A 27,878-nucleotide genomic window follows, 5' to 3' on the forward strand; every position below is an offset into this window, starting at 1 on the left:
GTTAGTCTGAATTAAGGCATTACATACAAACATAAGTTTGTACAAAATATGAGGCCATGAAGAATCAGACCAAATATTTCAGTACACTTTGGTGTACTAAAATAATTGAGATGCAAGCCATCCTTGTCCTGTGTCATTCATTGAAGATCTGTGACAAGTAATTGGGAGTGCTTCATGTCAAGATACATGGTGATACTGTGAAAGTTAGGCTGCCATTACTTGTGTTTTCTTTAAAAGTGCTATGTGATCATCTTCCTCTGACAAAGAAGCTTTCACTGGCTTGTCTCAAGAATTCATATGCCCTGACTTCAAGCACAGGGTGAACTTTTCACATTTCTTTAATTTGTGTGTTTAAATAAACACATTTATTTTTTTAAAGATTTGTTTAAATACTAATACACATGTTCAGTAGCTTAACTTCCATTGCAACTTCACCTGGCATCCAAAAGTGCCTTTCTCTGAAGGTACAAATCATTATTATGCTTTGCTGTACAGATTTAAGAAGAAATGCTGATACTTAGGCTGTGCACATTTGACTAGAGAAATTTAGCTTCTCATTTAGTTACAAAGCTGCCTTACAGAATGTTGATCTGCAATGTGTTTCCAGAGTACCGTGTTTTTTTCCATCTGTATGTGGAATCTCACCAGCTTTTGCATGAATGCTGAGAAGAGCCTTCCTAGACCCCTTACTGGATTCTTTGCACAGGATAGGAAAAAAGTTCTCCACAATTCCTAATTGCATTTGTGGTATTTTGTCTGACAGCATGCCCTAAAGCAGTGTAACATGGCATAATGTGTTGGCCTAAAGCCTCAGAGGGAGAGTTCTGAATAGATAAGAGCTTCACTCCAGAACGTGCCACTCTCCAGGTGGCTGCAGGGCTCTCAGCCACGCTGCATGTTAACTGCATGCTGTAGTCCCTTTACTCCTGAGCAAGGCTTCAAATAAAAATCACTCAGTCTCTTTTGGAATCTTTGAACTGATTTCTTTGCTAGAAAATTTCCCCTAGCACTGGTTTTAAAGAAAGAAAGGTAAGTCTCTGTGTAGTCACCTGAATTTTATCATGAAATTCTTGTTTCTACTAGAATAGGTGTTCATTCTCAAATAATGCTTTGCCAGTACTTTGTCTAGAAGGGCACAAGAATTAAACCAAGGCACAGACATCCATTCAGAGATACGCAGTTTCCAGTTAACAGAAGTGGTAGGTGGTACCGGGTATAAACTGTTATGACACCATCCCATATATAAAGAAAACTGCATATTTAATAGCTGCAGATATTTGTGTGTGATACTTGTGTGCTGTTTTACTTCAGAAAGCGAACATTAATTCCACAAAAGTAAGTGTGTGTAAAAATACTTTCAATAACTTTGTCTTTTTTTTTTTTCCCTTCAGTTTGCCCTGCTGGTTGGAAACCTGGCAGTGAAACAGTAAGTCACTAGTTATATTTAAATGCATGTACTACTAGAAAACACTCAGTTATCATTTCCACTAAGGCTAAATCCAAAGTCTTTGCAACTTTCAATGAGATTGAGTAAACTCACATTATTATAGTTACAGCTTTTGGATTACTACTGATTTCATTAGGAGCTCGTTTCCCTCACACTGGACATATTCCAGTCATTTCACATTCCCTGCGTATGAACAAAACTCTCTTGAGCAGCACTGAATTCGTGATCAAGAACTTTTTTGCCTGTTAACACCTGATGAGAGGTAGTTGGAAACTCAAGTCTGCCCTATCTTAGTTACTTGTCCATATAAATTCTTGGTTCTGTTAAGCCTCACTGTGAATTCTAGGCACTATCCAAAAAAAGAAAGATCCCAGTTCCCAGGCTGCTGTAGTATCTGACAGAACCAGTGTGCCACTATCAGAACTCCAGCAGAGAGCACTGCTTTGCTGCGCAATAGCTCTTCCTCCATTGTTACTACTCGCCTCCATGTGGTTAGAAGCAGAAGAGCTGGGGTTCAGATAAACACCCATTGAACTTGTTTGTGTTCTCTGGCTTGGATCAAGCCTCAGCAGAATAATGAAACTTTCACCAGAGGTCTGAGCCGCCTAGATGATCACTGATGAGATCACTGTCATTTTTTAGAGCATGTGACTTTCTTTCTGAACCATCTGCTGATAACAGAGCACTGTTGTTTAAGAGATGTCTCAACAAAAAGCAGGTCCCAGCAGCCTCTAAGGAGAGTAGTGAGCATTGTGATTGATAGTAAAAACAGTGGAATGTTAAACCGTGTTTCTTTGCTGGATGTGAAAACTTCCCAGGATGACTGGAGGCTAGGAGTCATGTCTTTCAAGCTAGCAGAGGAATGTCTTAGCCGGGGGGGGGGGGGGGGAAGCGGGGTATGGGGGGGGGGGGGGGGGAAGCTGGATATTAAGACTAAAAGAGGTCTGGGTGGCCTAACAGAGACATTCTGGCACTGAAAAGTTGTGCTCTCCATAACCATGGATCACCTAAATACTTAATACAACATTAACATATTTTCTAAAAAACGGTCTTACAATGGTGAGACTAACAGCTTCAATACTATCAGTTTAAAAACAGCGCATAAGCATTCTCCTTCTCCTCTGTGCAGAAGATGCAGATAATTTAAATAGCAGAGTATTTCAAAAAGCCTTTCTCAAAGATGGAGCCTTGCCTTCTAAATATGTTTGATTTAATTAGATCAAACCAGAGGAAGCCATGAGAGTGTGGTGGCCAAGGGAAGAACTGTAAGTAAATTCTAAGACTCTTGATTACAGATGTTAATTTATTACAATATCTTGCTTTTGGGGGAAGCAACATAGATGTATGTGCTCCCAGCTGTCAGAATTCTTCCTTTGGTAGGCTGCACTCTCTCTTCCCCCAATCAGTTAAATCTTTCTGCTGCTGCTGTTAGGTACCTTCAGAGATAAACAGTAATCTAGTATCAAGTCAATTGATTAATTACTCTTCAGTGTTGCTTGTGGGTTGGCCTCAGCATCATATTATTAAATACTATGCTGTTTTGGTTTTATAGTTTGTTGTGTTTGTATATTTTTGTTTTTAGACTAACATTTTCATTTTCTTTCTTGCACAGATAATTCCAGATCCGGCTGGAAAACTGAAGTATTTTGATAAACTAAACTGAGGCTCACTTCTGTTCAATTACATAGGTCACATTCAACTTGATTTTTGCCAATAAAATTTCATTAATTTTGTTACTTTCATGAGTTTGACTAATATGTAACTGCAGTAGGCCATTAAAGGTATTGTTGCTTAACAGGAGTCTAACCTGTGTGAAGCACGAGTACCTCACTAGTTATTGGAGAATATGCTTATGAAATACGTTTTCCCTCTAAGTCTTGTTTAGATGCTTGGTTTTCCCAAAAATTACTTCTCTTAGCATCTCAGGCTTAGATTCATAACTTTTGCTATTGATAGATTTCTTAATTTCTGCAAAAATTTTGTCTGCTTGGTCACATTCTAGGAGCTCCAGCCAAAAAAGAGCCACTTGGTTATGGTACATTAGTCTGTAGTCCAGAGGCAATAGCAGCTAACCCGAAAGCCAGAAATAAGTTATAGTTGCTGAATTAAATTTCCAGTCTATCCAAAGCCAGAAAACAACTACTAAGAACATATCCTACGCTACATAAATCAGTCCAACTGCACTGAATACAGATATGCCAGTTCATGTGATTGAAGAGTTCAACTAGTAATTTTTTCCATGTTTGTATTTATTTGCAGTGTATATACTGATAAGATCAATTCCATTTCACACTGTCTCATTTTTTTCCCCAGCCCTACACTGTTAACAGATGTACATAGTGGTTGGTTAGTGCCCTGTGCTGATCCACTCATTTAACCGTGGTTGCTAGTTTTAAGGGAGTGATTGTAGTCTTTGCCAAGATCCGTATTGACATGTCCAGTGATCATCAGAAACTCTTGTGACTCATGTACATGAATTTTTTTTATTTCATGGGAAAATAACATCTCCCTGTAAGACATACTTTGTACTTGTGTGCAGTGGAGAACTATTTCATAAGAATGTCTTTTCTCACTTCTTCCCACCTCTTCCTCTTCTTAACATGGAGTCCTAGAATCTGTGCAACTGGAAAAACAGCACCTGAAGTCAGTGTCAGCTCTTCACCAGGGTCATCCTTGAGAAGGACACAGAGAAGGCTTCCTCCCTTCTCCAGTCCAGCACTGCTACGTTATTACTCTTGGTTGGATCCCACACTCATGAGAACTTGCTTCGCCTTTCCCTGCCAGACCATACATTTCCCTTCCCTATACCCAAACGCTTCAGTACAGTTCTGCAGAACTAGACCAGCGGTTGCGTTTTCACTGTAAAGTTACCTGATTTTGTAGACTTTGGTGAGTATTGAGCCGCTCCCCAGATGTAGTCAGTGCGGACAGAGAGCAGAGGCAGCTGCTTGACTTCTGTTTCAGCTCTGATGCAAATAAAGCCTAAGCATGTGCCTAGGGCAGAGGGACTCACAGCCAGAGCAGGCACATCTCTCACCAAGTCCCAGCCCCACCGTCCCTGGGAGGCCTGGGGAAAGGAGGAGCTCCTGATCCCATCCAGAGGGTAATGGAGGCACAGCGGGACCAACGCCAAAGGCAGCTGGTAACATGCCCCTCCAGCCTGTGGGATCTCAAAGACCAGAGGGCAGCATGTAGACAGGCAGGTTCTCACAGTACCAGGTTGTAAATCAGCTGCTTGAATTTTACTCAGGATTTTGTTTACAGCCTTTATCAACCCTGAAACATGAACAACATCAACACAGAGAATGTTCAAATAACTCCAAGCAACTGCAGCGTGACGAGTGCAAACCCAGCTATTACACGGCTATTCATAAGCAGCCCAAGGCACAAACCAAACCTAACACTTGGGACTGCCTTAGAAATGGCCCACTTCTTCAGAGGCTTTGCCTGCCTCTCCAGCCATGAGTAAGGAATTTTACTATTTTTTTTTTAAACACCAAAAAATAAAAACTTGAAGCGCTTTTTTCAGGCATTGAGCTCAGCCAGTCCCACAGAAACTTTTTTATATCACCATTAAGTGAGAGGGTTAGGGGAGACAATCCAGCTACCACAGACTTCCTGCTCCCCATGGTATTCCAAAATATGAGGGGCACAAAAACATTTACTTTCCACTACAGAGCCACAGCCAATTACACAGATAGGTTCACACCAGCACCTTTGGGCTTGTGTGGTAATGCTCAGACACAGCAGTGACAGGCTGGTCACAAATTTGCCATATAAACTCAGCATTAATTACTATGTTAAAATATTTTAATTCTTAATGTGAGATCTGAGAACAATTTTATCTTGCACACAAAGGTATGCAGCGATGTGCATAATTTCCTTGAAGGAAGATGCATTTAGCCTATTATCAAAGAGCATGACAACTTGGGAGTTATCTTTTCAGAATAAAAAATACGTGAGAACATACTCTATATATTTCTGTTTATTACTATATATATGTTTTACATATGTATAAATATACACACATTCTGTATGACTGTACATACATTTCTGTAACTACTGTGATTGTGGTATGTGGTTAAGTTATTATGAACTTTGAAAACACACTAATTCTTCTAAGCATCTTCACTTGCAGGATTCATTTTCTTCACTGTGTCCAGAGGTTCTGATGTCACGTCTTGCTCCCTACTCTATTACCTCTTTTTCTCCTCTCCAATCCCTTCCCCAAGGCTGAATTTAGAAATTTTGATAAATTCATATTTAAGTACAGCTGAAAAAGCAGTAGAGGCAGAACTTGGTACCTATCCCCTTACCTTACAAATGTTATACACAAGTGTCCCAGGTAGGACCACTGGGTCAATGATAAAAACCTGCAGATAATCAGGAGTAACACATAGTTCTGAAATAGATCCCTCCACTTCCTGCCTTCCTATCTATTTTTTAATAGGCAACAGTGAGGGGGGAAGAAGCAGGGACAGAATTTCAGTTCTTTATCTGTGTGGTCAAGCTTCCAAAGAGTTTTAAAAAGGAGAAAAACAGAAAATGCAATATATATACACAGTGTCATAACCATTAAAGAAGAAGATTATAACATCATGCAGCTGAATCAGCACTGGAGCGTGGCTAAAGAGACAAACTGTGCAAGGAACCAGGAGCTTACTATCACTGCAAGGCACTAATCTGATCCACATCAGGCAATGCCCCTATGCCTCCACTGGAAGACTATCTAATATAGAAATACAGGCAGCCAAATCTGAGAAAGGAAAGGCTGATGTGTAACATGCTGGTTATTACAGTGCTCACTCTCCTCTCCTCATGTGAGCAGCAATCAGCTGTTAGGAGCCATGAACACACTATGCTAGCACCAAAGGAAGTTGGTCCTAACTGAATTTCTCAAACTTTCTTTTCTTCTCTGAAATAAAATTTCAACATGGTGCTTTATTCTATCAACCTGTTTCATGCATCTGTGCTGATTCACATAATTTCTACTTGCTACTTCCTGATTTCAGAAGATTTTAAACCTAGCAGGGAAGCTGGAGTCTATCACTGTGTATTGTAAGACATCATGTTTCATCCATTTAACCTACTAGTAAGCCCAACTACTCCTCTTTGGGTGTCTAGATCAGACAGGATATCAGTCTTTATTTGAAGGTACCAGAGGTCCAGTTTTGTGCTTGTAACTTATCATCCTCACTGCTAAAAGCTGATGCCTCCCATCCACTCACCTTCCTAATTTCAGGATGTTGGGCTTTTTATCTGCCAGATAGTGGAGATTATTAAAACCTTCTCTACTACATCAGAAGCACTTCAGTATCAAGTACTTTCTTCCTGATACTTATATGCCATGGTTATGTCCACCATGGTGTCCCTTCTGTGGTGGTGAACTACTCTGTCCTTTACAGGTAAACTTGACAACCTTTAAAGTTGTACAATACTCATATTTCATTACTGTCTACCAAGGAACCAGACAAATACTCCCGCTGAAGAGGCTGTCCTCTAGCCGTACCAGGCCTTAGGGGGATAAAAATCCTCCCACCATTCAGCAGCTGACTTGAGAGCTGCTCAGCACAGATTCTCTGGACCCCTGACTCCAGCATCAAACACAAACATTCCCATTTGAGCAGCATTTTACCTTTCCTGTTCCCAATCCCTAACAAACCAAAGTGTTCTGCTCTGCAATGCCATTTCCCAGTCCCACCCAATCTCACCAATCATTCTCTACTCTACACGCCATGAGAAATAATTCATTAAGAAACTCACTTACAGTTATACTTCCCCCCGAAAAAAAAAAATAGTTAGAGGAGGCTGGCAAGAACTGGCTGTACGCAAATAGAATGCCAGAAGAGACCATCTGGCCACCTCATTTAATTGAAAAAAACAGTTTCCTCCCAAGGGAACATGAAACCATCCAAAACAGAAGCTGCAACAACCTTATAAAATTCCATCTGATGGGAAACACCTGCTTTACATTGCACACACACTAGTAACTTTTGAGCATATGCTGCTGCCAAGATGCATGTGTCCTTGTTAAAAAAATAATAAGACTCTAAACCTGATTTACACAAGAATGTAGGTCAAATGGCTTTGTCTCTGTCTATCTACTTATTGCACACATTCTTCTGATAGAACCTCTATCCCTTATCAGGGAAACACAAAGGAGAGCTACAAAGGGAAAGAAGGCAGATGGTGACAAGACAACAAAACTCGTAATGAGATTTCTCAAAGCAAAGAGAAGCATTCTAAAGTTTAAGATTGTATTTTTTCAGCCTTTTTTCCTAACACTGGCATGTAAAAGTAGATTTCAACAAATCCTAGCAGCAGAGAATAAAAAATCCAAATATACGCAAATACATAAATAGCACTGAAAAGGTATTTTTCTGTTGTGGGGTTTGGTTTGGGGTTTTGTTTTGGGGTGGGTTTTTTTTAGTATTGCAAGCACCTGTCTGTTAGCTGTCTCTTATGACAACTCTTTCCAAGGCAGCATGCTGCTATACTGCTGATGCAGTGTTCAATGGGTGTCAGATTTCTTTCATGACTGCAGCAAAGTGTCGCTTCCCATCTAAATACAACATGGACTCTGAAATAAGGTGGAGAAAAGAGAGAACCACATTAGTAACTTGGTATCAGTACTGGGCAACTACACAGAATGGTAAGATTAAGCAGCAATCCACAGTGTCAAAGCACAAAATAAGTGTGGGTTGCCATGAAATCCCATTGAATTATTAAAATGCCAATAGATCATCTATTAAAATGACCAATGTTCCAACAAAAAGAAAGTCACCTTTTCTACAGAGTTATGATGACAACACATTAATTGGATACTTGCCTCCATACGTTTTGGGGACAACCCGCGGGACCTCGTTTTCTGATATAAATGTAAAATGGAAGATATTGGTTGTCTGGTGCTCCCTGATATCTGCATCATAAACCTCACTGTGTACTCGAACCTGGACGTAGTTTTTTTCTGTGTAACAGACCTATACAGTTAAGACAAGAGCTATAGTTCATAATTTATCACTGGCATAGAAAAACTAACGGAGTTCACTGCATTGTTTAAAAAGAAAAGTCACACACTCTCATAACGCACTGTTCATTATCAGCAATTAACAGTGACTACAGCAAAGATTCAAAACGAAATCAACTCCTACCTGTGCAGAAAGCAGTAATAAGGATCCAACCTCAACTGGCCTCTGAAACATGATATCGTCAACAGATACGATAAAAGGTCTGGAACCCCTGAGCAAGAAAAAGATAAATTTATTCTCAAGAATAATGAGGGTGTTTGGAAAAATTTAAAATATTTCATTGCCAGCATTTTAATTAAGGGTTACTAGAGAACAGATTTCTCTTTTAAACACAGGCCACAGGAAGTGCTAAAGAATTATGTCATCACCCGAGACAAAAATAACTGGAGGAAACCTCCCACAGACAAAAATACACTCTCTCTAAGGATATATTATTGCATCACTATCGTATCTTACAATTCACACTTGTTAAGCAATCTTCATGCCATCATTGCTTAGGCCTCAGTTTTCCAAGTGCTAACATGAAACACTTCACTATCAGGCTGTCCATGCTCCACTAAACTTACGCATAGACCTTTGTTGGGTGATGACCTCAGTCACATTTTCTAAGCACAAGCAGTGAGCAGAAGTTCAGAAACCATTCCTCTTGTGCACAGAATGAAAAGATGTAATATTTATTTGATAGAATGTCTATTTCATATAGTTAGAAAGAAAATGTATCTTTAAAAATCAATCTCAATAGCTTGGTAAGATAAAAGAAAGCAGATAAAGGATGTATTTTCTATCTTGACATGTAATGCTTAAAAACCAAGCTCCAAGGAGCAAGATGAAAATCTCTTTGTAAATACAACAGATGCTCTAAATAAAACAGTGCTGTGCCCTAGAAGTGCAAGATTCTACTAGACACCTAGGTCTTTTCTACTCAGATTGTCATTAGGTTGGTTAGCTTGCCTTCCCGACGTATGTGTATGTGCACAGTGCTCTGGATTATGTAAATATCGCATGTCTACAACTCACCCATAGCTGCAAGCAGTTGCCCATCCCAGTTCAAATGCCTTTCTCATGAGAAAACCCCCAAAGATCCTATTGAAGATGTTCCGCTCCTATATGTAGAGACAAAAAACAAACTGCTATGTTACTTAAATTTTTTTCAAAGCATTGTGTTGAAGTCTGCATTTCAGTTCACAGTATTTAATAGAACTCCCAGCATCTGAATGTATAAAAAGCACTATTGAAATATATATGCAAAAGTCCAAATGGCTGAGGCAACTTTACTTAATAGGAGCTCATCCAACTCATTTGACAACATAAGATAAAAACCCCAAAATTGTGTCAGGAACCAGAAGTCCAACTTAAACATTTTGCAAAGGAATTTCTCTACACAAAATGAATAGTCTGGTAAGGAAACAAGGTAATTAAAAATCTTCTATTTTGCAGTGGCAATCCGTACATACAATAGAAAAACGGCAAAAGAAACTAAGATGTGAATAGATTGCAAGGACTGCAGAACTGAAACAAAATAATGGATCGACTACTCTTATAAGACAGTTAGGAATTGTTTCTGTAATTTATTAATATTTTTCAAAATACCTGAGGATGGCAAATCTGTAGGCCTTTTAGCTTTGCATCTTCCATCCACACTGAATTGGGTGGCAATTTACGACTCCGGAAACTTACTGTCCTTTGGAAGAGACAATAAACTTTATAGCCCACACCAGCAGAATTCAGCAAGCCAAAAATGCACAAATAGCAAATGAAGACACACAATAAAAAGAAAAAAAACACCAATAAAGAACCCCCAAAACATAGAAATGCTATCAATACAAGCTGCTTCAACTGACCTTGAAGCCTTATCTAAAGTGATACTTTGATTTGTTACTGCAATAAGCCCATGCTTCTGATGTTTCAAAAACTTCTGCTAATATTCAAGCTTATGTGAATGAACAAGCTCAAAAAAGGTACATGAATGAAAAGATTAATCACAACCACAAAGCATACTCTTTGTCAGAAAAGTCTCACTCTGTTTTCCAAGTCGTCATGTGGAATAAAAGCACACAATGAGCTAACAGTAATTCAACATCAAACATGCACACAGTTTGAGGTTTTCAAATCCAGACAGAATGTGTGCAAAATACATCTGCTAATTTTAAGGGAAAGCATGTCTCAGTGTGGTAAACAGCTTTGAAAATAACAATTGGATAATGTCAGTGAGTTAAAGAAATTATAAGTTATCCACAAATACATTGCACTAATGTTATTAGGCATTGTTCTATCACCATTGGCACTTGACAATTTCACACAAATCTCAAGTATAAGAGAAGTACACCAACAAGAGTCTCCCTCAAATAATGCTGTCACATTCAAACCACATTGCAAGGTTACCTAGTCTAAACATGGCCCATTCCTGCCCTCACAGGTTTTTTTCCTAGATATCACAGCAGAAAACTCTTAGAGTGTGCAAGTCACACAGCTGCAAAACCATTCCATTGACTTATTTGGTTAAACACAATTAACCTTTTTCCTCAAGATTATTCCTAACAGCTTGCTCAGAAGCTCTTTGTGCTCACACTGTCACTTGCACCACCTTGGCACAGCTAACATTCTTTAACAACAGAAGTCTCTTTTGAGAGATGCAGATGTCACATTAAAGTTTGTACCTGTGTTTCAAATAAAATGCCACAGAATTTAAACGGTGAAATGGGAAAACAAAATGTGTGCATTTATTCCAGACTGCCCTCTTACAAGCACCACTCAAAAGGCACACTACTTTTCTCTTTCATAAGACTTCAGATCTCCTCCACCCTCCCCCTTCTTGCCTTGTGTCCAATGTATTAAGGAATATGTCATGAACAACGTTTCTTTCTTCTGCAGTAGGAGCCATTTTCAGTAAGGAGGCAGTGCTGAAATCAATCCTCTTCACCTTATTCACTAAGCATAAAAAAAAAATCATCTTAGAGTTCAAATGAAAAAAACATTTGGCTCTGAAGATTTTAACCGGGAATCAGCTGTCTCTTTCCTTTTTCCCCCCTGTGATTTAAAAGCTGTAACTTCACACTCCCATAGATTCAAACAGAAATTTGGCTTTTAGAATTCACTGCAAAGAAAAAATAAGGCAGAAGTTCACTGTTACCTCACCAATGTGATGAAGACCTTTTGTATGTATATTATGATACCCACCCTACTCCCCCCTCCTACAGAAAACTTATATACTCCTCTCAAAGTACAGAAAAACGTATCGAACAAGAAACCCTACGGAACAATCAATGTTCTTCAGGTTTTTCCAATGGTACAAGAATACAAATTTATGATAGAACTCATTACCTTAGGCCACAATGATTGAAATTTTAGCTTAAAAGATCTTCTGTTCAGTTTATTCAGTCTTTAATAATAGTTTCTCTAATTCTCTGCTTTAAAATTCCAGCTTGAAATAAAAGAAGATAGAGCTACTCACTCCCTCCTTTTCTCTCCCCTTTTCTTAGGAATTCCTGAGTTTCTTTCCAAAAGGAACAGGGGCACTCAGACAGGTAAGGAGCTGTGATGCACCCAGGAGACCCACCATGGGGGCAATCAATCAGCCAGAGCATTAGGAGAGCTTGTATTGCACTCAGATCTGAAGTGGAGTGAGCATCCTGACAACAGAAATGTCTAGCAGGGGTGCAGAGCACCTCACGAGTGCCCTTGTCAGTTTAGCCAAGTTTCCAAGAATCAGATAGCAGGCTTCTAAACTCTCTTATATACTACTGACACACAAGACACAACAAAAATCTGATTTTAAACAAATTTGGAGCATTTTTAAGCAGCAGAACTTCTGAAGTCGACTTCCCTACAGCTACTAAGTTGAACCTGAGGCAGATGGGCATACTACCAGGAAGTATGACATACATTCCCCTTGCTTGAAGATTTCTTCTTCCTCAGGGGTCTCAGGAACAAGTGGATTAACAAATGCTGGCCTACAGACAGGAATTTTTTTTAAGTTAGAAACATTGTAAGAATTTGTCCTGGGAATACATTATAAGAGTCTTCCATGTTTGCTTACATACATGTTATAAGACGAAAAGACATACACTTCAGGTTATGTGGCAGCTGCCAAGAGAATATCATATTAGCTTTAACTCTGAAGAGGCAGTTAAGTGATACAATCACTAGCTGGTATAATTGAGAAAGAGCAAGTGATGCATTCATGCTTCTTAAAGAGGTAAAACTGTACCCACAGATTATAATGAAGGTTATTCAAGCAGAAAGCTGCTTAGAAACTCAGCAAATTAAGATGTGATGATCTCAGATAGTCTAAAAGAGATATACAAAACCTGAATGGTATAATTCCTTCTGGAACAGAAAGAGCGTAGCTCCATAGCTAGCAAGTGTTCTTATAATCTGCGTGTTCCCTTGACAGCCTTATCAACAGCCAAAAGCTGTTTACCACATGTACTACTTATCAAAGATGATATGAGGCTGCCTCGAGTACAAATTTGTATGTTTATTTTACTGCACAAATAAGTTTACTCTAACTAATTATATAACATTTAATTCTTTCTTTTCGCAAGGCAAGGCAAATGATTATTTTCAAGAGCCCTTCTTCTCCATGATTTCCAATTATTATTTTTGCTGAACAGCTTACCTCTACCCCAAGCCTTTATTTGGGCTGGTGACAAGAGGCATGCAGAGAGGACCTTTTTGCTTGGAAAAAGTGCTCCTTCCTGGTTTGCTAAAGCACTGGATTTTGGAGACACACCAGCTCCTTCTCCATCGCAGAGCTCGTTCTCCATCTCCTCAGCTCAGGACACATCTACATCAGCTCTCCTGCCCAAGCCCCAAGCTGACAAGATGCAAGTTTGCTATGTTCCGACAGCCACACAACCATGTTTCTGTGACACTATAACCAACCTAACATACATTGCACCTCTCTGAAAGGTTTTTATCTCACATAAAATAAATACCCTGCTTATACGGAGAGAATGCTTCCACAACACAGCTGGCCTGTGGACTGCTGGCTTGAAGAATAGTCATTGAAGTTTTTTTCTGTCTGCACAAATCCATGTAGGCTTGCCCTTAGTCAATCTGCTAGTATCTAATTAAATCAGATTTTATGTAATTATTTTGTAAAATAAGTCCTTAAAATGGGAACCATAAATATAAGTGTATATATATATTGAAATTTATAGAATGTTAATGGGTTCTAAAAATATCTCATAAATCTGAAGCAAACCAACCTAGTAACTACTTAGAATATTATCAGGACTAAATAATTATGTCAAGCAAAACCACTTCATTAAACTTATCCCTCTTCATTAAATACAGGCCATTATTAAACTAGTTAGAAATATAAAACTGTTTATTACTTTTGCAGGCCATACAAGAGGTAAGAAATACAGCTGATTTTTTATAGTGCTGGAGTCATATAAACCAAAACCGAAACTGAGCAGCCTGATAGTTTAATGACTAAGGAATTACAGAGAGAGTTAGATCAGAAAAATAACCAAGTTAATTTTGGTTTAGTTCTGTGAGAATGCTTATCAGTTCCATGTTACTTAACCAAGTTTTAGGCTGAGTTATTCCCATGACACCTATCATGTGTCTATTGGGGAGCTAAGGGCATTATTCACTCAAAGGCTGTTTAACCATTGAGACTCAACCTTTTCTTTTTTTTTAGGGCAAGCAAGCTATTAATTCTAACTACTACAATACAACACAGGTGGGTTTCTAGCCAATTCATTCAATTCTGTGTTAATCAGGCCAGTTGTTCAAACACAGGGAAAATCTGTTAAAGAAAATGGTCAGATCCAAGACTAACACCAGTTCCCAGTATCGTCTAACTGCTGAAATCAATGCTCTGAAGCTTGCCGCAGGAAAGTAACACTTGCCAGCAGAAAACATCAACTATGTGATTAATTTATCACCTACACTATATGGTTTCTACACATACAGCAAGCTGCCATGGTCGCTATTTTTAACGTAGCAGGAGTCTGAAGATTATTTTTCTGTCCTACAACTTACCGTTTATTTTCTGGATCCCGGGCCACCATGACAAAGGTTGCATCTAACACGGGGCTGTAATCACCATCATGTAGCTAAAAGAGACAAAAAACAATTATATTTGTAAACTCTAAAATTGTAAATGTGCTTAGCAAGCTACTCAGTTAACACCAACTATGTGATCACACTGTTAACGTTGTTTACTTTCACTTTCTGTCATTCCTTCCAAGGTCTCTCACAACTGGCCAAAGAATAAAATACAAATTAAAACTCTAGTTTCAGGAATTCTGCAAGGGAAACAGCAAGCAGGGAATGCTTATTAACTACTAGCTTCAGCTCGGGGGCAGGAGGAAATCAACACAGGCATTGTAAAAGGACCCACTTACCCTTTATTCTAAGAAATGCCTAAACAGCAATTTGTTGTCAAAACCAAATTGCCACTAATGCCAGCACCGGGAGGAGTTCAGAAAACAAAGGTGTAACATTATCTTCTACATCAGAGACTTAAGGAGACAAACTGGATAAAAGAATATTTACCTCTTTATCTGAATTATAGCCACTAATACCACCTAGGTGTTTATAGCATATCTTTGTTACTCTACATAATAAAATTACTGAATTAATGTTTCAGTTAACTAATCAACTGACAGTAAATGTTCAACAGAAACGTTAAGGATTTTTTAATTGAATTATTAATACTCCTCCCGCTTCCTGCACAGTGTAGCCTGGTTACACCCTTCATTTAATTTATTTTCTATTATTTAGTATTTAGTAACTTATTGCAATAATTATGCTACACAATAGATAAGATGAACACAAGAGATACAATTTAATACTACATCTGAATACCAACATTAAAATTTATAAATCTATAAAATGCATAGATCTAAGGAAAATAAAAGTTTTTCCAAAAGCAGGGAGAAACTTCTTTAAGAAAATGCAGAGCCCGGCCACCTATTTTTTCTGTAGGAATACTGTGTCCCAGTTTAGTTACAAAATGCTGGTTAAGAAAAATGCATGTCTTGACAGAAAGTTTAGCAACAGAGTTATCTTGCTGCACCTAGACTACTGGAAGTCGGCTTGGTCTTGAAACAATAGGGCTGTTTCAAGTCCTTCAAAAACAGTTAATTCTGGAAATAAATGTAGACTGCTAATGTCATCATCCAGAATTCACCCTGAAGCCCCTCATGACTGTTGCAGAGAGAAGTCACAGGAACTAACCTGCAGCATGTGCATCTTCACTTCCATCGAGGTCTTCCCAACCCAAGAAACATTGCCTGTGAATTTGATGTCGCAGTCCGGATATATAATCTTCTTGCACAAATCTACAAGACAAACATTAGAGGTTACTACTGGAGACATCTCACAGCAAGAAAGACTGGATTCTCTAAAACCTTTTTCAGTTCTGCAAGTGGCAACATGGAAAGGCAACCCAGAAAGACAGCTGTTACAAGGGACCACACTGCCAGCCTGCAGTTTCTGCCTTATCAGACTTAAGGCCAGATCAGGAGGAGGAAGTAGGCATACAAGTGGCAGACGGCTGGCAGGCCCACAGAGGTGTTCAGCAGAACATGTGACACAAGCAAGTCCAGCTCCATCAGAACAAACACTGCTCAATAATGAAGCTAAGGAACTCACGTGCCAAGGTAAGACCAAACACAGAAGAGTAGGAAGCATGGAAGTCATATTTTGAAAGGAAGGGAAATATGAAACGCTGAGAAGCATCTACAAAACCCTCTTCCCTTCTCCCTTCAACAAAAGCCACAGTAATTAGAGTTAAAAGCCAAACCAAGATGAAGTGAACTGAACAGGAGGGGGAAGAAGGTATCCTCAGTAACAACCATGGGAAAACATTAACTGCTGAAAGAGTAAGACAAACAGATTAAACCATTTCTACTCATCAAATTGCCACTTACTGATTTTATCCACCAGAGCTGTAACTATTGACAGGGGAGACCTTGGCTGCATTTCCTGCTTGGTGTGAGTGTAGCAAATAAGAACTGCAGAAAGACCAAAAAAAGGGAGTCAGCTCTCAGTTCTCCTATACTCTAACAAAAATTTAATTGGAGCAAATCAAAGCCATCTTTGTGAAGCGTGGGAAATACCTGCAAAACTAAAGTATCATATTGTAGGAGTGCACAGGACTTCCACATTTTCATGTATGTAACTCACAGGATTGCTATAAAGAAAACTGATTCAGCAGCTGTCTCAGCTATATGCGTATTTTCTTACTACAAAGAGATATTTAGCTGAGCACTTTAAATGAACCCATCGCTCCTGTACTTCCAATCCCACTTAATCTGTTCCCTTTACCCTTGCAGCCCACCATCTCAGATCCTTCCTACCTCCTGTTTTGATTCATGCAGGTTATCCAAAGACACATGCTATCTGGGGACTTATTTTCAAATACTGATTCCTTTAAAGAACTGCAGATTAGATAACCTGTGCCTTACAGGCACGAAAGCATAGTCAGAAGTATTTATCATACTGTAATTACTACTCGCCAAACCACTATTTAAATTAATTATCTCTGCTCACAAGAGCACATCCAAGTAAACAGACTCCTTAGACAAGGCTGCAAAAATTGTTTTTCTAGTACTCAGACAATTTTCACTCAACACAGATTTCCATAATCAAAAGTTTGTACTTAATGAGATAAGACAGAAAGAAGATCTCTGTCCTTCCAGAAAATCTAAGACTTTTTCCCCTTAAAGTTACTAAAGTCACAATTCTAAAAACCATTATGCCTATAAACTCATGCCATCAATATGATTAGTAAGAGTCTGAATGGGATTTATCAGAATCCTACTGCCAAAAACAAAAAAAATGGAAGACAATCAGACCTCTATGTAGTACCTTTGCAGTACATACACTGGGGGGAGGATGAAATGGTACCTTTTCCTGCAAAAACTGCTGACCACCATCCTGAATATTGCATAATTGGGACAGAATCTTGATTAACCCAAAACGATAAATCCCCAGTGGAACTGACTGAAGCCCAGTATGACTGCAAACAAGGCAAATATGTTCTGTGTTGCAACAGGAAAAATCCAAGATCTTCACAGATTTCCAGAAAAAAGAAGCAAGACACAGAATGAAAGACAGGCTCATCTCATCTACCAGCAGAGGGTAGCCCATAGTTTCAAGTCTCCTTTTCTAACTCAGGACAAGTACTGTAGCCAGTATCTTCCGCATCGCAGAAAGAAATACAAATCATCTTGCTATTTTGTCTATCCTTGATAGACAGGTGACATGCATTCACGTGTTTCTCTGCCTTTCCTTGATTTTGCTCATCTGGACCCACAGAAGGTCCTTCTTTTCTGCCAAAAGCACCTGTTCCATTTAGAACTTCCCCTTAATTATTCTTTGTCAAAAACCTCCATTGAAATGCTCCCAACCAGTTACAGAACTTCGATGAAGAAGGAAGTCACCTGGTGACATTTTAAGAGAAAAGCATCTCCAAGTTATATTAACAACCTAGAACTTATTTTAGCTGCAAAACAAAAGTCAGAGAACTCCAACTTTTAAAGACCATGAATAAATGAAAAGCAGAAAAAAAAATTAAGAAAGCTAACTCATCAAACAACTGAGTTATTTCTACCCTTAATATCAATTCAGAGACAGAACCCAAGGATCTATATGGAATGTTTTCCATTTTTCAGAATAGATACATTCTGTTCTTTCCAGCTTATACTCTCTTCTCCCCAAAGGGAATATTAAAATATTTGCGCCTCATTATCTGTTGGGTTGTGTGTGTTGTTTTGGGTTGTTTTTTTTTTTAAGAGAAAAATCATATGTTTTAATTTGAAATAGCACACTCTGCATATTTTCTCTTAACACTCAATGCAGATTCATAACCTAGGATCATTTCTCAGTAAATTATTCTTGTAGCTGGTCCTTTACAAAACTGGCAGAGGTAAGAAGCTGAAGTTGAGCAATTTTGCTTCTATCTGTTCTTTATCATCCTTCTTTCTCTTTCAGCATCAGTATCTTTTCTTTTTTTCCTTCCCCTTTGAGACAGTGCACCGATGTGATTCCCTCTCTGAGGTCATACTATATCATACCAAACAGCACTCAACACTGCTCAAACTCACTTTGTCCGCATTGTTTGCACATGCTTCACAAGAGCATAGATACGTACCTCCTAAACTGTCAAGATCTTCAAGTATCCTTCCAAACCTGTAAGATACAGGGGTTTTTGACAATTAACTACCTACATCCATAGTAAATGAAAGTTAACACTTCCCTGTAAGTGTAACACAGTTGCTTTGTTACCTCACACTGTTGTATACATTCAGATACTTTTCTCTTATTTCAGGTTGACTTCCTAGAGGCAGAATTACTTCCAAGTAGCTATCTTTCATTCTCCTAGGAGGGAGATCTTCTTGCCGTTTTGCCAGTAAAGTATGAAGAGCTTTTCTTTCTTGCATTGCTTGCACATGATCCCTGGTAAGAAAAAAAAAAAACACATTCCGTCTGGAGCATAACAGAACTGCAACCCTAGGTAAAAAATGTCACATTGAAGATTATCAAAATTAAAACAAAAAAGTAGTAAAAATAGCAAGACACAGTAAGCGTGCCTTGAAAATAAAGCGAAATGCACATAATCAGATATGCTAAGCAAGACTACTGCAGAAAAGTTCTAAATAGTTTTCTGTATGTGTGGCAAGCACACAGTTTGCACTAGAGACAAACAAAATTTGTCTAATTCTGAATGCTACCAAAATTATTCCGCTTGAAAAGAACGCATTAGACATAATTTAACGTATGAGTTTTTGTTCCCTCCCCTTAAAAGCCCACCTGACTGAATAAAGACGGTATTTCATAACATCCCTAGAACCAACAACAAAGCATTAAAAACCTAAGGGTTAAACATGCAACAGTTCTGATATAAAGCCAAGGAGTGTGCAAAACTATGAACCCATTTCATAGAGCAAGAGAAGGCATAAAACACTAAGTAAACAAACAATTTCAAACTTGTGGATATGTGCCATTCATCCAGCAGTGCATGCTGTATTGCTAAGATCCAAGTGCCACTGTGTTTAATAAAACCAATTAAAACAAAAAACCAACAGAAACAACCTTTTCAACAAAAAGAAAATTAGTTTCCAGTTTTGACTTTGGATGAAGACTTTTTTGGCTTGAGTTTTATTTTTAGGAGAGGAGAGGTACAAAGCAGTCATGCTTCAACATATTTATATTCCCTCTTTTCTATTTAATAACTTTGGGGAAAATATGAATAATCCATGCTAACAGAGAGTAAAAGTCTAGCAGAAAAATTCAGTTAGTTGTTTGCTTGTTTCTTTGTCTTAAATATTAAATATGGTTTACCTCATCTAGGCAACATGACTACTGCAGAGTTCAGAGAAAATAGAAAGATAACAACCTTCTCCAGAGGCTTTATTTTTGAAGCTATGCCACTGCATAGAAATTGAATATTAACAGATGATTAAGGAAAGATGCAATGTCCAAAATGATGTACCTTCATGCTCTTCAAAATATGTTTCTGAGGTCTTTCAGTGAAAGGTTTAAGATAAACTAATTAGAGAGTACAAACACACAGAAACCAAACAATGGAAATTCAACTATATTCTGTTTTCACCAGTCCCATCGTGGCTCCTCTGAGGTCAGCAGCAGGACTCTTCTTGACTTCAGCTTCAGAATGTACTCTTCAATACATAGAAACATTGGGCTCAAGGCAATAACATTTTTCAACAGATAAATACTGTTACACACTGCAGTACAAGTCATACAGTAAGAATACTTCATCTAAGTATTAACTAATACCTGCCCTAAACATTCTGAGAAATGACATTATTATTATTTCTGAAATGGCCATAACTCTATCTCAACTATAATTAGCAATAAAGAGATTAACAGTTGCAATTACAATTTAAGTACAAAACCAGAATAAATATATAAGCAAGATATTTCTTTCTAACACAAAATACCACTGGCCTTTACAAGAGAAATCATGAAACAAAGTTTCCTTTTAGCAAAATTTATAGCCAAAGGCATCCCTCCAACATGCATCTCTCCTCTCTCCCAGGACATCTCCAGATGTATGCGCATCAGTCCTTCCCTAGCTCCCATTCTGGGACTGCTATCAAGCTCTTCTCTTAGGTTTGTCCTCTTTAGTCATTCTGTGGTCTACCTCGATTAAAGCACCTTCTGTCCAGTTTCCACATGTATCGACTCTTTGTTGCTCCATTCTAGAGGCAGAATCTCAAAGGCTACATGATCCATGTCCTCCAAACCTCCCCATATTAAACCCATCATTCTCAAGCACCCCCAGCTATGGGCTCCCCATTTTTACTTATTCAGGGCAGTTGATGCATACAGTACTCTGCAAACCATCTCTGCTGTATTTTACACAGCACAAGAGACATACCTATCTAAGAAAAACACTCCTGTAGTGATCCCGGCTTCAGTCTGCTCTCCTTTCAGCATGTGGGCAGTGGGGAAAAAGAAACGGATGGAAGATCAGATTTGACTAGAGCCCTCTCAAATCTTGATCCTCGGATGGTTTTTCCATGTGGCGTGGTTCATCCACAGCCATTCTGGGCTGCAGGAAAGGCTTTTTTAAAAATCAACTTCTAGAGCCCTTTTCAGCTTAGCCACCAAAAATGTCAAGCCACCTCACGCTTAGATACTAGTATTACTAAGCAAAAATTTGCTTTCTGGATTCAGGCGTTTTCTTTAGCATGCCTATAATCCTGTTTAGACAAACCTAGTCAGAAGGCCTGGACACAGCAGACACTCCATCCAGGCAGGCCTCTCATTTTCCCATCAGTGCACAAAGTGTGAAACAAGAGCTCAGCAAACACAACCATAAGAAAATCAACAATAAATACAATAAATATGGGACCAACCAAACAGCAGTGAGCATTTTCCCCAGCTGCTAGACTGACTTATTCAGAATTGTTAACAGCAGAGGACTACAGTCAACCCTGGCTTTTTCAACATCACAGAGAGGTAGGAAGATAACCTGCATAAAGCCAAAACATCAGTGATTTAAATTGCATGTAAATTAATCTAAAATTAAGTTACAGTGGAGAGAAGAAATGCCCAAGATGCTCCTGATTGAGACACAGACCTCAAGCTGACAACCTTCCAAAGTGACACGGGTGCTGCCAGGCTTTTCATAATGCAGCCTGCTCCATGCTGAACCAGCTCAGCTGTCTCTGAATCCAGTGCAAGACAAACCCACCATGTGGGTAATCCACCAACAGATAAGTCGAGAGGTACAAGCAACATAATATTTCCAGTCAGGCTCTACAGCTCTTAAACTTCCATCAGATTCAAATCTGATGGAGAATCTTGTAAGCACCAAGATCACGTATTTTGTTTCTTTGGTGCTAAAGATCTTCTGCAAGAGAAATCTCAGAAGTCTCTGAACCACAAAGTAACAATTCAGAAAACTTGTTTGCATTACTTTTTAGCTTGGATCTTTTTTCTTCCCCAATCAGCAGGCTAACATTGTTAACTTCCACTACCACAACCCTGAGCTCTCCCTGGGTTCCACAAATTAATTAAAATGTGTTTAATATACACTGTACCTCCAGTTGGTAGATGCTCCCACTATATCTCTCAATCTGCTCCGCACTGAAAAAAAAAAAAAAAATTCAAAGCAAATCAAGCTCAGTTCTGCAAGTGATGAATGTGAGGTTGCCTGGTGTTAAAAGGAACAGTCCTCATCCCAGAACAGAAAAATTAAACAAATTCATGCAAATAGCAGCCCAGAAACAAAAATCTGGCCAAATTCAGTGATGCTGTTAGTAGGCATATCACAATAATGTGTTGAGTAACATGATTCTGTAGCCTATTGCGTACAGCCAAAAAAGAAGGCATCTCAAGTGTTTGTTAATGCAATCAAACACCCGTAACGCTAAACAACAACTGAAAGAGACAGCAGCTCAAGATCAGATTGAGAAATCTTGATGTGAAAATATTTCAGCCTCAACACAAACAAACTGTGGAAATAACAAAACTCAGAAAGTCATAAAGGAACATAGAAAGGAACGGTGCAGCTGGGAGACAGGGAATGGGGAGAGTACTTTTTAAATGATCCCACCTATGAAGAGCAGGTAATGTCAGCTGATTGCCTGTTGCCAGCAGGGTCTCATAGCCTAAATTTTTAGCAGCCTCAAAGAACACAGTGTTAAGACAGTGAAGACAGGCCTACAAAATTGCTTCTGGCACTGTTTGCACTATCAGAGCTACTGCTAGTTCTGCACAAGTTTTTCCTAAATTTCAAGAATAATCTGCATAAGCAGTTTTTCTACTCTTTCCTCAGATGAGGCTATTAAACGTGCTAAGGCCCCATCAAATCTAACAAACCACCCCATCGCTACTAGGCAGGTGAACGTATGCTATTTGGAAACACCTGAAAACAAGCAGCAATAATTCCCAGGCTCAGAACAGAACAAAGTTGAGAACTGGATAGCAGGGATTCCTTGCTTATTTACAAAGATTTTTATACAAGTGGGTTCAAATATTAGGACAAAATAGCTAAGGACAGAACAAGGAACGGCTAACAAAAAACCCCAAATTTAATGGCGTAACAGAAGGAGGGCTGCCGGTGACTCACAGGCTGATCCTTTATACTTTTAGGTCATTAGACATCATCAGGCTTGGCACATTCCGAACAAAATGCCCCGTCACAGTATTCACAGTGATGAGTAAGCTGTCCAGTGACCCTGGAGCAAGCAGAGCCTGATTTCCTAGGTATTTAAATCACATACTCCTCTCTCAGCCAGATCCACTAGGCCCTGCCCCCCTTCTCCCTATACAGTCACTTCAGTCTCGCTTGCTTTTCTGCCCAAGTCCCCCACACCTCCGCCACTGCAATACTCCTAACCTCCCTTTTCTTGCTCCTTCCCCTGCAACACCCTCAGCTCCCATCCCTACACTCCCAGCCTGGTTCTGGTTTGCCCAGCCCCCAGCCAAGCACCAGCAGGAGCTGTGGCTAGCCCAGAGGCAGGCAAGGGGCTGACTGCCAGACAGCCAGCACACAGATCCCAGTCACCAGTCAATGGCCAGCAAACGCCACGGTCCATGGCTGACCCCAACACTAGCTCTGGCACCCTAACAAACCTATGATTAGGAAGACAGTTTTCATAGAATCATTAAGGTTGGAAAAGACCTCAAAGATCATCAAGTCCAACCCACACCAATTAACTCCCTAAACCATGTACCTGAGCACCACATCTACACGTTTCTTGAACACCTCCAGGGATGGTGACTCCACCACTTCCCTGGGCAGACTGTTCCAATGCCTGATCACTCTTTCAGTGGAGAAATTTTTTCTAATATCCAGCCTAAACCTCCCCTGGCGCAACTTGAGGCCATTTCCTCTTGTCCTGTCACTTGTTACTTTAGAGAAGAGGCCAGCACCCACCTCACTACAACCTCCTTTCAGGTAGTTGTAGAGAGTGATAAGGTCTCCTCTCAGCCACCTCTTCTCTAGACTAAACAACCCCAGCTCCCTCAGCCGCTCCTCATAAGACCTGTGCTCCAGACCCTTCACCAGCTTCGTTGCCCTTCTCTGGACCTGCTCCAGCACCTCAAAGCTTGTGGAAGCACGTTTCTCTTCGAGATTTGTGCTCATGTATCTTGACTGACACCAAGCAATAAGAGATTCTGGAAGAAGAAGGGGACAAGAAGATAGGCAGACAAAGACAAAATAGATTGCTTAGGCTTCATTTCTTTAGGAAATTAGGCTAAAAACACGTTTCGAAATTACAAGAGTTCCACTACTAATTCTGAGAACAAAAAAAAAAAAAAAAGTCAATGAAAGAAAATGACTGAAAAAAATCTTAAGAGTTGATTTTTTGGAAGAGGAGAAGGTCTGATTCTTTTCTTCTTAAGAAGCAGAGGACTTGTTACAGCACAGGTGCTACTTTCCTGTTACTCATACTCCACTTGTGAAGCTGCCATAGCATGCACTGGATCCACACAGTGTTAGCAGAAACTCTGTTACAGCTTCTAGAACACAAAACCTCAATTTTCCAACAGTGTGCAGACTGTGCTGGGATGGAGGGGAAATAAACAGCACTTTCTCTTTGTTTAAACTAAATTAATCTTCCTTTTCAACTTTAAAGAGGTAAAAAGCTCTTTAAAAAATCTCAAGTCCAAACCTACAAACACGTATAAATGCTGTGAGTCCCATTTAATATATCTGATTTCAATTTCAGGCATACAAATAAACATTTGCCAGGCTGAGACCACATTATTTTTATTTTAACAAAAGAAGGGACAAAGCGTAAGAGTGTTTCTACAATGCTGCCAAGCTAAATCTAGTCCATTTTACAGGCTCATAAGTACACAGTTTTTCTCTTTTTTTCCCCCTGGGAAAACTATATTGCTTTTCTACATACTAGTTATCTTACAACAGAAATTTAAGTAAGTAATTAAGCATAAAAATCTATAAATTCTTTTGTTCATTGGCAAATGTCTTAAATGTGCAAAACAATTACGGCAAATGGGGTTTATCCATCATTATTATGTTGAGTATTTCACAATATCTCCTAAACTCTGGTCAGTGGATCACTAATGCCAGAGCAGCAGGGCCCAAGTTTACTCGCACTGTGCTGTGACAAAGAACGCAAAGACAGCTGGACAGATCAGTGCATTCATCTCTGCCAATGATATCCGTGTCCCCTTGTGCTGGTGCGTCCCCAGGCTGTATGCAGGTTCAGGTAGACTGATACGATATATTTTACCGCCAGTTTTGGTACAGAGCTCGGTCTGGACTTCAGTGAAAGATGCAGATTCAAATGTCTAAAATGAAGCTAAATACCACAGGAGTTGCTGCGTAAGAGATTTTGTATCCCACAAGCCTCTTAGAAACCTGTTATGCAGCACAGCACCAGAAACGCAGTGTGCCAACAGACATCTAGTACAACAACATTGCCACAAGAAAGATCAGAGCCACTCACTGAAGGCAAAGAGGCTTTAAGCAAGTCCACAGAGAAGAATAATAGCATTTCATTTTTCATGAATGCTAAAGGGAAAACAGTAGCTGAGTAAGTTTAGTGTTACAGAAAATAGTAAAATATGTGCAGATTACCACAACACACCATTATTCACATGAATGGGTAAGTGTCCTGTGGAGTGGAAAACACAGGTTAGATTAACAATTAAAATAAACAATGCAAATTACATCTAGTAAGGAGTTACCTGATTATCCTACCTGCTTGAGTTCCATTTACACCCATGCTCCTTAATTTTGGTAAGCAACCTGTCCTTGCCTGATTTACAGTCAGTAATCTTTGTGTTTTCAACAGAGTTTGTCCTTTCCTTCAAGGATAGCTTTCCAGTTCCTTTGTCTACTGGTTCTGCATAGTATCTGCCTGCAGTGTAATTGTCACAGAATGGTTTGGGTTGGAAAGGACCTTAAAGATCATTGAGTTCCAACCCCCCTGCCATGGGCAGGGACACCCTCCACTAGACCAGGTTGCTCAAAGCCTCATCCAGCCTGGCCTTGAACACCTCCAGGGATGGGGCAACCACAGCTTCCCTGGGCAACCTGTTCCAGTACCTCACCACCCTCACAGTGAAAAATTTATTCCTAATATCTAATCTAAATCTACCCTCTTTCCTTTTTCCTTAAAATTTCCAATCAGTTTTTCAAGCTTGGTGTTACCATGTGCTGTTGATAAACACTATTAACTTTGGAAAGAACATCTGGACCATTTTTTCGGAAAGCAGGATGACACTTATCTCAGAGGAAACTTCCAAAGTCCTGCTTGGTGTGCCTTTGGGAGAGCCATGGAAGAAGTGAGGGCATTCACAACTGGGACACAAAGTAGGGAGGAAGCATGTGAAAAGCTAGTCAGAATAAGTATATGGTGTTTTGTGAAAGCATGGATACTCAATTAAAATAAACTAGTTTACATACCAGAAAAAGTTTGTATAACATTATTTAAAAGTTACAATTTTGGAACAGAATCTCAAATATTTACAGTTATTATAGTCCAAAAAAATATTAGTATTCCTTGGAAACAAATCAGAGGCAAGGCCAGGATGGCCTCACTGCTTCACTATTTTTACTGGCCTTCTTAGGTGGCATCATTATCAAATATCTAAATAAAAAGGCAGGGTAATATTTGCAAGTATGCAATATTCTGCATCCTTGCTTCTCTCCTGTAACCTCCCGAATTACTATTCATTAACAATAATGAAAAAAGTTTTCTAACAACAAATAACCCTCATTTTCTCTTTTACTAGATAACCTGTGGTTTCTATTTAGAGAATAAAGGGGAAAAGAAGATCTCAGAAACAAGCAGAACTCCATGAAGGAATTATTTGTACCTGGCTGTGGCCCTTTTCCTTCTCCCCTTTTCTCAGTACATGGGATTAGAATGCAAGAAAATTTCTTCTGAAACAGGAATGTTATGATTCATTACTGTTAGAGCACTAAACCAATCTTTCAAGACAAAGCTCTATTGACAAGAGTATTTTCACGAGGCAATGCTGCTGATCTGATTAAAAGATTTCTCCAAGTTTACGAAATTAATGGTATTGACACATGAGAAGCTCTGTAAAACATTATTTCCACTCAATCCCTCCATTGCTTGGCCATTCTCTCCAGTTGCCATAATACCTGTCTGTACTACATTGACTTTCTATCTAGAACCAACCAGCAGCAGTTGTCCCTCCAGAAAAGAATCACACACTCTTCCAAATCTAAAGAAACAGACAAGCCTCTAAATCTGCAACTTCAATGATTATGTGTATTTGTTGCCACTAATCTTCAAACACGCACAGTGATTTTCTGATGCTTCCTAAACACGCTATGAGCTAACAGTCAAGGGCATGCCCATTATCTCAAACATATTAACATATGAAGAGCCATCACTTGAAAGGATAAACTCCTTAGACATATTGCTAAATCTTCTGAAGTACTGCTAATTACTCTACCTTCAGACATGTCAGGAAGCACCGTGGAGCCACCGGTCCCAGAAGTGAGTGTCCTAGCCAGAACAGAAGGAAGCTTCCTCATGGTGCACAACCTACAGGCAGAGCGGAAGAATTTAACGTCATTAAAACTAATGCCATGAAAATAATTTAGGATTAATTTTTGGAATGGCGCTAATTACTTCAGAAATCCCACTCCTTATTTTTAGCTCAATTTTTAAAACCAGATACAATCAGTACAATACAATCAGTTCAAGCCAGCTGAAATTCCAACTGATACCTGTCCTTATCTGAAAACAGGAAGGAAGAATGGTTCACCAGCAATAATCGTTCTCTTCACCGACTATTCAGATGCCCTGGGACAACCAGCTTAGACTAAATACTAGCCTCAACCCTGCAGACATCCTAACACAGACAGGGTCCATGTGCATCCAGGAAATCATCCATGACCCTAACCATACAGTTCTCTTGCACTTGGCTGGTGTGTGTAGCGGTGGAAGGTGCAATAT

The 27,878-nt window shown here is 39.3% G+C and overlaps 2 protein-coding genes across 3 annotated transcripts in view; one reads left to right on the forward strand and one right to left on the reverse strand.

Annotated features, from left to right (window-relative positions):
* PRDX4 (peroxiredoxin 4) overlaps positions 1-3,180 on the forward strand; it is a gene marked incomplete at its 5' end in the record, with an annotated part of 6,177 nt that extends 2,997 nt beyond the window's left edge. The window contains 2 exons of the mRNA XM_010078246.1: positions 1,392-1,426; positions 3,060-3,180. Of these exons, the coding sequence (XP_010076548.1) occupies positions 1,392-1,426; positions 3,060-3,110 (86 nt within the window). The remainder of the gene's footprint in view (positions 1-1,391; positions 1,427-3,059) is intronic.
* Positions 3,181-7,861: 4,681 nt separating this feature from the next.
* Positions 7,862-27,454, reverse strand: ACOT9 (acyl-CoA thioesterase 9). Of its 2 annotated transcripts, none has more exons than XM_010078244.1 (14): positions 27,373-27,454; positions 22,008-22,053; positions 18,724-18,894; positions 18,590-18,627; positions 16,365-16,448; positions 15,670-15,773; positions 14,470-14,543; positions 12,358-12,425; positions 11,292-11,403; positions 10,066-10,156; positions 9,493-9,578; positions 8,599-8,686; positions 8,277-8,427; positions 7,862-8,027 (listed from the first exon to the last, which is right to left on the reverse strand). In XM_010078244.1, the coding sequence occupies exons 1-14, from the start codon at positions 27,452-27,454 to the stop codon at positions 7,969-7,971; spliced, it is 1,254 nt and encodes a 417-aa protein (XP_010076546.1). In that variant the 3' UTR covers positions 7,862-7,968. The 2 variants fall into 2 exon arrangements, with proteins under 2 accessions (XP_010076546.1, XP_010076547.1); XM_010078245.1 differs by lacking the exon at positions 27,373-27,454 and adding an exon at positions 25,530-25,539.
* Positions 27,455-27,878: the final 424 nt, after the last annotated feature.

Source organism: Pterocles gutturalis, unplaced genomic scaffold, assembly GCF_000699245.1.
Source record: "Pterocles gutturalis isolate BGI_N339 unplaced genomic scaffold, ASM69924v1 scaffold40053, whole genome shotgun sequence".
Classification (NCBI taxonomy): Eukaryota; Metazoa; Chordata; class Aves; order Pterocliformes; family Pteroclidae; genus Pterocles; species Pterocles gutturalis.